Source organism: Triticum dicoccoides, chromosome 3A (genome assembly GCF_002162155.2).
Source record: "Triticum dicoccoides isolate Atlit2015 ecotype Zavitan chromosome 3A, WEW_v2.0, whole genome shotgun sequence".
NCBI lineage: Eukaryota > Viridiplantae > Streptophyta > Magnoliopsida > Poales > Poaceae > Triticum > Triticum dicoccoides.
In genome coordinates this window covers 155,994,922-156,006,417 of record NC_041384.1, presented here as the reverse complement: position 1 = coordinate 156,006,417, position 11,496 = coordinate 155,994,922, and the positions used below count along the sequence as shown (strand labels likewise).

General features: G+C 46.3%; 1 protein-coding gene and 2 non-coding genes across 3 annotated transcripts in view; all 3 read right to left on the bottom strand.

Annotated features, from left to right (window-relative positions):
- Nucleotides 1–3,880: 3,880 nt before the first annotated feature.
- On the bottom strand, nt 3,881–3,952 carry TRNAK-UUU. Its single transcript has one exon. It is a non-coding gene; the product is annotated as a tRNA-Lys (tRNA).
- A 155-nt stretch (nt 3,953–4,107) lies between these two features.
- TRNAK-UUU lies at nt 4,108–4,179 on the bottom strand. Its single transcript has one exon. It is a non-coding gene; the product is annotated as a tRNA-Lys (tRNA).
- A 3,775-nt stretch (nt 4,180–7,954) lies between these two features.
- LOC119267686 (auxin-responsive protein IAA3-like) overlaps nt 7,955–11,496 on the bottom strand; it is a 4,000-nt gene continuing 458 nt past the window's right edge. Inside the window, exons 2-6 of the mRNA XM_037549118.1 lie at nt 11,203–11,496; nt 10,242–10,480; nt 9,373–9,472; nt 8,626–8,687; nt 7,955–8,010 (exon numbers count right to left, since the gene is read on the bottom strand). Coding sequence (XP_037405015.1) covers nt 7,970–8,010; nt 8,626–8,687; nt 9,373–9,472; nt 10,242–10,480; nt 11,203–11,496 — 736 coding nt within the window. The 3' untranslated portion in view covers nt 7,955–7,969. The remainder of the gene's footprint in view (nt 8,011–8,625; nt 8,688–9,372; nt 9,473–10,241; nt 10,481–11,202) is intronic.

The window sequence follows — 11,496 nt, the reverse complement described above, 5'->3', positions numbered from 1 at the left end:
TAATGGGCCTTCATGGGTTTTAGTGAAAGAGAGGAGGAGGCGGCCAAGTGGAGGGGCGGACCCCCCCAAGCCCAATCCGAATTGGGAGGGGGGCCGCCCCCCGTCCCCTTTCCTTCTCTCCCTCTTCCCTTTCCTTCCCCTCCTAGTTGGACTACGAAAGGGGGGGAACCTACTCCTAGTAGGAGTAGGATTCCCCCTTGGGGCGCACCCCATGAGCCCGGCCGGCCCCCTCCTCCACTCCTTTATATACGGGGGAGGGGGCACCCCATAGACACACAAGTTGATTTCTTAGCCGTGTGCGGTGCTCCCCTCCACAGATTTCCACCTCGGTAATATTGCTGTAGTGCTTAGGCGAAGCACTGCGTTGGTAACTTCATCATCACCGTCACCACGCCGTCGTGTTGACGAAACTCTCCCTCGGCCTCAACTGGATCTAGAGCTCGAGGGACGTCACCGAGCTGAACGTGTGCAGATCGCGGAGGTGCCGTGCATTAGGTACTTGATCGGTTGGATCGCTAAGACGTTCGACTACATCAACCAGGTTACTAAATGCTTTTGGTCTACGAGGGTACGTGACCACACTCTCCCTGCTCGTTGCTATTCTTCTCCTAGATAGATCTTGCGTGATCGTAGGTAAAAATTTTGAAATACTACGTTCCCCAACAGATGGAATTCGTAGTTGCTGCCGACGCTAGAGCAGAACAATTTGCGTAGTAGTGTGGATCGTGGATGTGAAGAGTATCTGCTAGCTTCTTGGCTTGGAGAAGTCCATATGCTTCGGCCTAGAGAGGGGATGACACCTGAGGAGAAAGAGCCGAAACATGCAGCCACTGGCAATGTTCATTGTCTTCAAGTTGGATAATAACACCAATGCCTGCAGGAGATGATTGCATTTTTTCTTCATTTTTCCAGGCCGCATCACAGGAAATTCCTGGAGACGTAACCAAGGGTGGTTCTTGCTGGGTTATTAGCTGTTGAACATTAGGGGTTGTGTCGTGCTGATCCTGGGATGCCATCATCTCTTCTAGCTTTGAGCCTTGCGTGATCGCATTAGCCGTCGGATATACATGCGAGGGCTTGCAAAACTTTCTACCAAACAAAGTATCATTTCTTACCTTCCAAAGGCACCACAAGAAAGTGTATAGACTGGTTATATTAATATGAGGATGAGCAAAAACTAGCAAAGCCTTTAATATTTGTGGAGTTGAATGGTTACTTTCAGCAAGTACCTCAGTTTTAATATACCAAGGAGAGGAAACCTAAGAAGCTTTTGAGAAAGGGCAAAGAAAAGCATGTGCATTTCATCCTCTATGTTGCCACATCTTGCACAATTTTCACTAATATGGTTGGAAAACCTATTGCATTCTTACCAGTTGGAATAGCTCGACGAAGAAGCCTCCAGACAAATGTTTGGACCATTGGTGCCATGAGTGCCTCCAGATTTCGGCCTCTAGTTTGCCGATAGTGTTAGATTATTAAAGCAGTGTTAATATGTACTTTTTTAAGAGAAACCACCTGCAGTCTTAATTTCCAAACTAGAACGTCCACGAGCATTAATGATAGGGGTTTGCAGTATAACGTTAGCAGATTGAGAAGTAAACAAAGAGTTGACAAGTTGAACATTTCAAGTTTTCTGATTGAGAACCAAAGGTCATTAACTATAGCCAGGTAAATATAAGGAGGTTGTTGAATGGTCAAATTATCATAAATAGTTTGACATTGAGAGAACCACAGTGAACTCCAAATGGAGCTACTGCCATCAACAATTTGGTAAAAAGAGGTTGATATTAACAGTGGTCTTACCTTGAGAATTGCTTAGTGGGTGGCAGATTTTGATATGTTTTGCTTCGTCCTTCAAATGGATGTGTTGTTGTGGTACTTTGATTTGAGAATGAGAGCAAGATGACTCTGGGTTCCTTTGCTAATCTCTAGGCCATCGAAAGAATTAGACCCTGGTTAATAGCACGTAAGGTCCTAACACTTAAACCACCAATCCTTTTTTCTATGCAAATGTTTGCCCATGCCCTTAATCATAGTATCTTTGTAGATGGTTCTTTTTTTTCACACCTGTCCACCAAAAGTTTCTAATGGTAGCTATGAGTTTTGGTAAGAACTTTGAAAAGAGGATATTTGACATATGGTAGACAGGGATTGAGGAAAAGACATACTCTCTTCGTCCCAAAATAAATGACTCAACTTTGTATTAATTTTTTTTGGGATGGAGGGAGTATTTAATAAGAATTGATCTTGCTGCACGAGAGAGCATGTTGGCTTTGTAAGCAGTGAGCTTGGACTTGAATTTGTCGCATATAAAGTTGTATGTTGCCGATCTGTCTTTTGCTAGTAGAATGAGAAGGTGCCCCAAGTGTACGGTGCTGCTGTCAATGTGATATCCAGGTTAACTGGTTAATAACTGACAATAAGCGCATTCTGCTCGCAGCTTTGCATACAGCGCCCTGGAAGATAATCTGATTTCCCAGAATGACAATCCTGACTGACAGTAAACCCCCGTAATACCGCGAGAGATCCTGGGTCCCCGAACCACGCACGATGCCGCACGGTACTAACGGCGCGAGCAAAGCAAACCGCAGGGTCGCCGGAAACCGAGACAAGGGTACGACGTCTACACCACCACGACTACACCCCCCGGTACTACTACTGTGCCCGCGAAAAGCAACTCATGGCGAGACAGGCAATGGCAATGCCCTGGCCCTCGGCCCTCCCGCGCTCGTGCTGGAGGCGACAGCGCGGCACCTGGGCTCTGACGCTGCGTCGGAGCAGGGGGCAGTTACTGCCGCACCACCTCCTGCCTCTGGGTTCAGACTGGTTCAGAGCGCATGCGCGCGGTGGACAAATTTTACAGGCGTCAATCGCGGTGACGGACTCGAAGCAAATGTCAAATGCGTCCGTCCGGTCCGGTGATCGATCCCACTTCGTACCACGTCATATCGGGATAACCATTTGCAGAGCATGAGCTCGGTGATTACAGACATGGCCATGTAGTAAGTACTGTATTATGTAAGATGCGGTGCAAGAAATCTTAATGGATGGTGGCGTAACAAAAGGAACACGGCATTTCGCTGGCATTGCGTTACTAGTAAACTAAGCTAGCTTTATCAGGCACGAAAAGATTAAGGGCCCGTTCGCTTCACAGGATTTCTACACATTACTAAGGAATTGTGAGTTCCACGGTTTCTTTTTCCTTTGCTGCGTTCTTTTCAAAGGAATCTGCTACAGTAGATCAGAGGAAATTATTTGTAACAGTGTTGATTCCATAGGAATAAAAACATCTACTCTGATCACTTTTTTGGCGGAAGCCCGAGGCTTGCCCTCCTGACGAGCTGAGTAAAATATACTGTCATAGAGTTGAGGTGTGAGAGAAGAATGACTATATGCGAATAAAAAACTTTCATACCTACTGCTGCTGCTTGACTAATACTAGTACGACCTGTGGTGGCCCATCCGATATTCCGAACGTGCAGCCATTGTCTCTTTCCTCTGTTTCAATTCCTCCGTATTGTACTTACAAGGAATCCCGGTTCCTACACTTTTTTTTTCCTATGCTTCATAATCCTCTGAAGCAAACGGGGCCTAAAGGTTGATCTAGGATGGTAGTAATGCTAGCTAGCGCATACTCGTACAGTGGCAGGGCAGGACCACGGAGGAACAAAGGGACCTTTCACGCCAAAGGATTCCACATCATACTAGGCAGTCTACCCGAACAAAAATTAACAAGTCGGGAAAGTTAGAAAATATCGCCGACCGTGGGGATCTTTCACCAAAGGATTCCAAAATGAACAAAATATCCTACTAGGCAGTGGTCCTGCCTGAACAAAAATGAACAGGTCGAAATAAAGAAAAAATCAAAAAAATTACAAGTCGCCGACCGTGGGGATCGAACCCACGGCCACGTGGTTAAAAGCCACGCGCTCTACCACTGAGCTAGGTCGGCGTGGTTGCCACTTGTCATGAAATAAGATTCAGTAAATGATATTGAAGTATCTGCTGGAAACAGCAGAAAGGCACAGGGAAGCAAGTGCGGAGGGAGATACGCTGATTTGCTGAGAAGTGTTCGGGGTTAAAAGGGTTTAAAAAAACCATAGTTAACGCCGACCGTGGGGATCGAACCCACGGCCACGTGGTTAAAAGCCACGCGCTCTACCACTGAGCTAGGTCGGCTTGCTTGCATTTGCCGGCCCAGAGATGCCATGGATCTGGAGAAGATGCGACAAGTGGTTGTGCTGGCTCAACGGATTCTTTGAGGCTAGTCATAGTGGGAGTAATTTAGGTAGTAACATAACGCATCTCGAGAATTTTTTGCTTATGTTGCAAGTAGTTAATGAAAAGTAGTAACATAATATGTTACTGTAACATAGCGCTTTTCAAGACAACATGAGTCTACAAGCTATTAAATGAGGCCACATATGACACTAGTATTATGTTACTTTGCACTATGAAGGTAGTAACTTAGACTACTGTCATGCATATGATACTAGTCTAAGTTACTCCCCACTATAACCAGCCTGAGCTGAGGACACTCTCGGGGGAAGTCTCATTTTTGTCTACGGCCGTGGCCGCAGCCAGCGACGGCGACAGACATATATCAATGTCGTAACTTCCGGCGTCGATGAGTTGCTCTGCCTATCTCCGCCTGAGACAACCCGAGAGAAGCCAAATACAAGATGATCGGACGGAGGCGACATTTTGATGTCGTTCCCCTCTCACGGGCATCATTTTTTAGCTTTATCCAGCCAGTGGGAACGAGGAGGACCGCGGGAGAGTGGTGCGTCAGGGACTCAGGGTGGTGAGGATGATGAGGGTGGTCGTGGCGGCGGCCGGTGGAAGATGATGGTGAAGGCGTCATGGCTTATGTGGCAACGACGATGGGAAGAGAGATGACACGGTCACGACATGATTATGGTAGTCGTCTCTTCTCTAGTGTATCCTTAGGTCCTTCTCGACTACAAAGTCATAGCTACGATAACGGGTCCGGGTGGCAAGATGACAAGTGGTACGTGATTTGTTCAGTGATTTCTGATTTTCCGCAGCATCAGCCCTGCATAGTTCTCCTTCGCAGCACTTCGTCAAAATCGGAATTGTGTCACCCCTGTCGCGGGTGGCTGAGTGATTGGCATTGATCTCCATGTGGCTTCGCACTTCCTCTACGGATTGGGTTGCGTCGGTGGTCGTCTGCTGGGAAGGCGGAGTCGCTCGCTCCCTCAGAGAGAAGGGAAGACGATGATGGTTCTCAAGGAGAATCAACGATGATGACGTCAACGTGCTACCTCGATGAGCCTTTCTTTACAGTGGTGCATGTGGGGTATCTTGTCCCTGCTGCTCAGCAGGTCGTGGCGGTTTTTGACCGATTTTTCGTTAGTTAACTGGTTTCCAGCCTGATCAGCATCAAAGTAGAATCGCGTACTCCTCCCCGTAAACTAATATAAAAGCGTTTAAATCACACGCTTGAAATGACTTAAGTCCACCAGAGAGTCGCCGGCCCTAACCCTAGGCGCCGCCTCCTCTTCCCTACCCTTGCTGCCGTCGCCGGCGGCCGTCGGCTGGCCGGTGGCGGCCGCGGGGCCACTCCTGCCCACTCCCCTCCGTTCTTTCTAGTCCTCGTGATGCCCCTGCTCCTGTGTGGTGGTTGTCGCAGGCTAGTGGTCGTGACGTAGCTACAGTGGCGGATAAACAAATCTGGAAGCCTGCGCGTGTGGGGTGTTAGCGTGATCCATGCATCAGCATTCCATCTTGTTGCAGTAACCATGGGCTGTATCTGCTTGGTGCGCATGAGGAGGACCGGCGGCGCGTTGTATGACTGCAGATCATGGCGTCCCTGTTATGGATCTGGCATGCTGCGTTGGCCTGCATGAAGTTCTGGTGGTACCATCCTTGCGGCTGCGCTCTCTCGCGCGTGCTAGCCTTGGCGCTTTGTGGCAGCTGGGGGTTCCGGTGGCGATCCACTTGGTTATGGGCATCCGTGCCCTGCGGATTGTCGTGGCCACCTGATGATCTTTGTTAGTGTTTATCTCTTTGATCTGATGGTTGCCGCCGGTGACTCGAACCGGCGAGCTGGCGGGATGCAGCCAAAAGCTCCCTTTACGGGGTTTGGCGGCTCTCGCTCCGACCAGTCTGCCTTTGGCGATGAGATGCAATCTATGGACGGTGACTTGACGCAAAAGATATGGTTGTGCAGTGGCGGCGTCAACGGGATTTCAAGCCCAGCGCATGTAGCTGCTGGGATCGTGGAAAAGTGATGGCAACACACATGATTGACTTAGATCTGGTGGTGCTTCTCGAGTATCCAGTCTTGAGTTTTGGGGTGAAAACCCTAGGTTTGACCTAAGTTGGTTATTCCTGGCAATGACGACGTTTTTGCATCGTTACCTTGTTGAAGGCATTGCTCATATATGCTCAGACTTGTTTTTCATGATGAAAACCTAGATTCTGGCCTCTCATTGTTGGATCCGGCGACGGCAACGTTGGTGCGTCATTTCCTTTCTGAAGGCGTTGCTGTTGAAGAACTTTTTTGTCCTTGTGGTGTCAAAAGATGGATGATGCGGATATGATCATTGTCGTAGTTTGTCGATCGTTGTTCTGATCGCTTTGGCTTTTTTCGCTTAGGCATAGCTTTGGTCTTGTATGATTTTGCTATTTCTCAGCGTGTGTTTTTTGTGCGCGTGTGTTGGTGTTGGCTATGTGCATCCTAGCTATGCAAAGGCCGGATGTGTGCTCATCATGCTTTATATCTACTTGATGCTTCATTTTGAGTTAATAAAATCCATCTTTTATCAAAAAAATTACTACTTTAGTTATCTAAACGCGCTCTTATATTAGTTTACAGTGGTAGTACTCCACACTTGTCCTGGAAAACACCACGAGGCACAGGCAAGCAAGTGCATGCCAACGCTGATTCATTCGTCTTCTGGGATAAACTAGGACAGGGCCCAGCGTCCTGAAGTGTTCGATCCTGATCCCGCCGCTGCTTCACATGCACACCAACCAACCAGCGGATATGCAAGGGGAAAGGAGGAATAGGAAACAAGAGGATTCTACTACGTACTGTAGGTGGGAAGGAAGAAGATACTGGCCGGCAATGGAAAGCCTGATTCTAAGGGATGATAAGCCATCATTAACCCCCATAGCCGTCGCATTTTATACTACCTGAATGATGGTGTTAGGAAGCCTTTTAGGCCATAGCACCACTACTACTACTCTATGGAACAACCATGATGAACGGCTTCAAAAGATAATTTTGGCGTGTGCAGTAGTACATGTCCCCACCCGGCAACAGCCACACAGCTGCTGGCAAAGAATAGATGAGATGTTTCACCATGCAATTGTTGCCTATGTTTCAGAAGAAATGGATAACAAAGCAGCAGCCCGCTGATCCGCAAACAGTATAACAAATTGGAACAGCAAAAACTTTGGAACAAGCCAGGAGTTTTGCTTCCCTTCGTTGCACCCCCTTAAAAAGTTTATACAGATCTTAAAGTTAACTTAAAAAGACCACCGCCATGTTAGCCTGCAGATCAAACGTATTGAATAGATTGATTTGGGTACAAAAGACCATGTCACCCTTTTTTTATCAAAGGGGTAAATTCTAATCTGCGTCGAAATCTGTAGACTTTTCTAGGAGGGGGTGTGCCGAAGCAGAGTTCGTCAGGTAAATAATAGTCTTGCAACCTTCACATTTACGACGAACGACCAGTTCAGGACAAGAGTGGCGAAATACATAGGAGTCATCAAACACAGCAGTAGCTCTCGCACTGCTTGCCAACCATTTACACGGATGGAAATAACACGCGTACAACAACGTGGGCACAACAAAATATAGAGCATAAGTCTCTAGGAGATATCGCAAATCTTAAACAGTAGAGTAACGGGTGGTTTTACTTGCGGGGTAGGAAAACCATGCAGTAGTACAGACGATATGTGCGACCTCGTCTTCAAACTGTGGGCAGCGACCGTTTTAGTTCTTATTCTTGGACTTAACCCCTGCCCTTGTAACTCCTGGAAAAAGAACAGATACAGTCAGTTTGGACATCATACTGTCAAGGTAGAATTATGAAATGTACTTGACGTAGGATGGTGCAGGTTACCCAAGTGAACTTAAAACCTTACATTGTTGGACAAACATTCCAAAGTAGCAAAACAAAAGCATAGATAGAGACCAGGAATGGGTTATATCCAAACACAACATTCTGTTCTTCAAATGGCATTACGGAAACAATTGTCATTCTCCAAACTCTAGAGACCAGGAATGGGTTATATCCAAACACTTCCAAAACTCACAAGGCTTTCTTACTCGTCTAGAGTAGAATTGGGAGTATATTCTAATTAAAAGGAATAAAAGCAAATTAACACTCAATTTAATGCTGGGACCGTAAAGATATTTAAGCTCCAACTTCTAAACAAGCTTTCAAGTACAATGACTTTTTTCAAGAGTAAACCACTTTCCCGCTTAAGTGCAGTTCAAATAATTAAGCAAGCCTGAGAAACAGCTTGAGCAGTAAAGCAGTAACACGTGCAGACAAATGGTTAAATAAAATAACTGCAGAAGCACGGCATGGCATCAGTGAAATTAAAACAAAAATGTATTACTGAACGGAGCACTATTGGACATACCAAGTCCAATCACATCTGCACTTTTCATGACCCTGATCCTCCGGCAAGACTCGGTGAACATCCTGCAATTACAAATAAGAAGCAATCACTTGATAAGCTCATAGGGGAGGTATCAGGTATGCATCAGATATTCATGGTTTTCTTGACAACGGAATTGTAACAATTAACGTGCCACAAGAACAACTACAGTGAGTTAGTGACTGCATTAGAACCCTTTCACTTGTTCAGACATGAGATGCTACATGCAGCAATAGAACACCAGGACCATAGAATTTAGAGCAACTACAACATAATAAGAAGATAACCAAGTAGCTAGTACTAGGCTACTAGGTCCGTTCCTTTTTACTGGTTCTTTTGGCGTCAATGCTATCTCCAATAAATTGCTTAGACCACTGTTTTTCCTAATAGCAAAGCTTTTTAAAACTAATGGCACAATTTTAGGTGGAAAAAAATTAGTATATCTGTGTCAGAGTTTTAAGAGGATGACTGCATGCATTCTATAAAAAATTAGAACAGGTTAGATGGACTTAAGAGATACTCTAATCATGGCTGCTGTTGCTGTAGAGAACGAGTTCATTTTATCTGGGTGCATGTATGTATACACAGAAAACTAGTAAAAAACATTTATTTGGTACACTATCATTTTTTATCATCCTTTAAAAGTTATACTACAAAACTCAAACTATCATCCAGAGTTCTCATTTCTACGCTTGTTGTTATTCCAATTAGATCAGACAATGTACTTACTCCCATGGGACGTCACCAACCAGCATCCAGTCTCCATCCTTGTCTTCGTAAGTCATCACATATTCACCATCCTTTCTGTTCTCAGATGCACCATCCTTCCCTGGTACAGAATTAGACCCAGTACCACATGTAAGGTTAAAACTGCCGGACAAAGGACCACCTTACACTGAATTTCTCAAACAAAGCATTGTATGTTGGTAAATTTTATGTCCTAGATATACACCTTTCTGAAATTTACGTTCTTAAATTAGTAGGTTTGATGTCTGTCCTTGAAGCACAAAATGGGTATGAAGAGGTTATAGGGAAATTGCTGTTTATCAAAGGCTTATGAATAATTGAGTGATATTTAGTTATTTACAGACCCTTAGCGAATGCTAGCCTAAACATTAGGCATTTTATGACATAGTCCACTGCTAGTTGCTTCATCAAACAATATTAAACACAATAAAAGTTCCTTGAATTAGAAGAGAATATTTGCTCCACCGGTAATAATATATGCTGAAACTAGGTATCTAGCGAAACAAATATGCACACAAATAGCATGGCCAAATGTAGACGCGAAGCCTCGAAACTGGTTACACCACAATAACCAATTTAGCCGGCCCTGAAAAAGAGTCTTCTTCATCAATTTCATAAACCTGGAATTTGCTACTCCCTCCGATCCAAATTATTTGACGCAGCTTTAGTAAAGTGTACTAAAGCTGCGTCAATTAATTTGGATCGGAGGGAGTAGAACATTTCCAAACAGAGTAATTGGTTATTTCTTCAGCGAAATGAGATGTGTGCAACGATGCATTTCTTCTACCCCAATTCAAATTCAGGTGCAGATTAAAACATCAACAATTTGCCAAGGATCCAAGCAGCCTCACCGGTCCTGAAGCCAATGAACATTTTCCCTAGCCCCACAACCATGTCCTTGTAGTTCTTGTATGTCTTGAGGTCAACCTTCCTCAGGTAAGGCGCACCATCCATGCTGACCTTGACATACAGAAACTCTTGCCCCTGCTTCGTGTCAGAATCCTCCTTGCTGCTCTTCAGCTGGTTGGTGGTGGTTGCCATCGTGTTCTTGCGGTAGCTGCGTACTGGTGGCCATCCCACCACCTGAGTCCTGCGCATCGGCCATTCAGAGTAAGAACCGGCAATGGAGCCGACCCAGCATTTCGTTTGGCTCTATGAGGTTATGAACACGAGTTGAAAACAACCGGGTATGTTCAAACCAAACATACCCTGGAAAACAACTCAAAGCACTACAAACTTGGTAAACCTTGAAAGTAAAGGTAGACCCAAATTGACTAGTCCAATTCAAACCAGGTGCGCAAATTTGCAGATGTGAAGCCCTCCTTAGTTTCCCAATGAAATTTCAAAGAACAAAATCACACATCTAATAAAGTTAGAAAAAAGAGGAGGGGGGTATTGAAGTCTAATTTCACAGCAAAATTGTAAAAAGACTCTTCAGTGAATGAATCTCTACCCCTCCACGCTCCTGAAACTAATAGATCAAGCCGAGTGCAAACGCGCGCCCACAAACAGCAACGGAAGAACCGCAAAATGGGCCCTTCGGCACCAAATTTGCACCCAAAAAAGAGGGGTTTTCCGCCTCGACAGACGGAATTCCCTCAAATGCATGCAACGGCCACCAAATTACAGCTTTTCGGAGGTTCCAAGCAAACTAAATCACCGTCTCGTACTAACCCACCACATATTTTCCCAAATTTTTACGCATCACTTCATCCACCCATTCGCGCTCCAACCCACCGCATCCCGCAAAACTCGGCAGAACACCATGAAACAGTCAAATCCACAAAATTCGCAGGGGGAGTAGGCGCCTACTTGGCAGCAGGCTGCGGCGGGGCGGCGACCTTCTTGTCCTTCTCATCCCCGGACGCGTCCTTGCCTTTCCCGCCGGCGGAAGCCGGCGCAGGCGGCGCGACCTCGTCCGAAAACCCTCGCTTGGCGCCCTTGGCGGGCAGCAGCTCCAGTGTGGTGGTGGCGGTGACCGGGCGGCGGTCGGGCGACTCGCAGCCGGGAAGTCCGAGGCGGAGCTCGGTGCCTTTCAGGTCGTCGTCCGCGCGGCCGCCGGCGGCGGCCGAGAGGCCTATGTAGTCGAGCTCGAGAGGCGGCGAC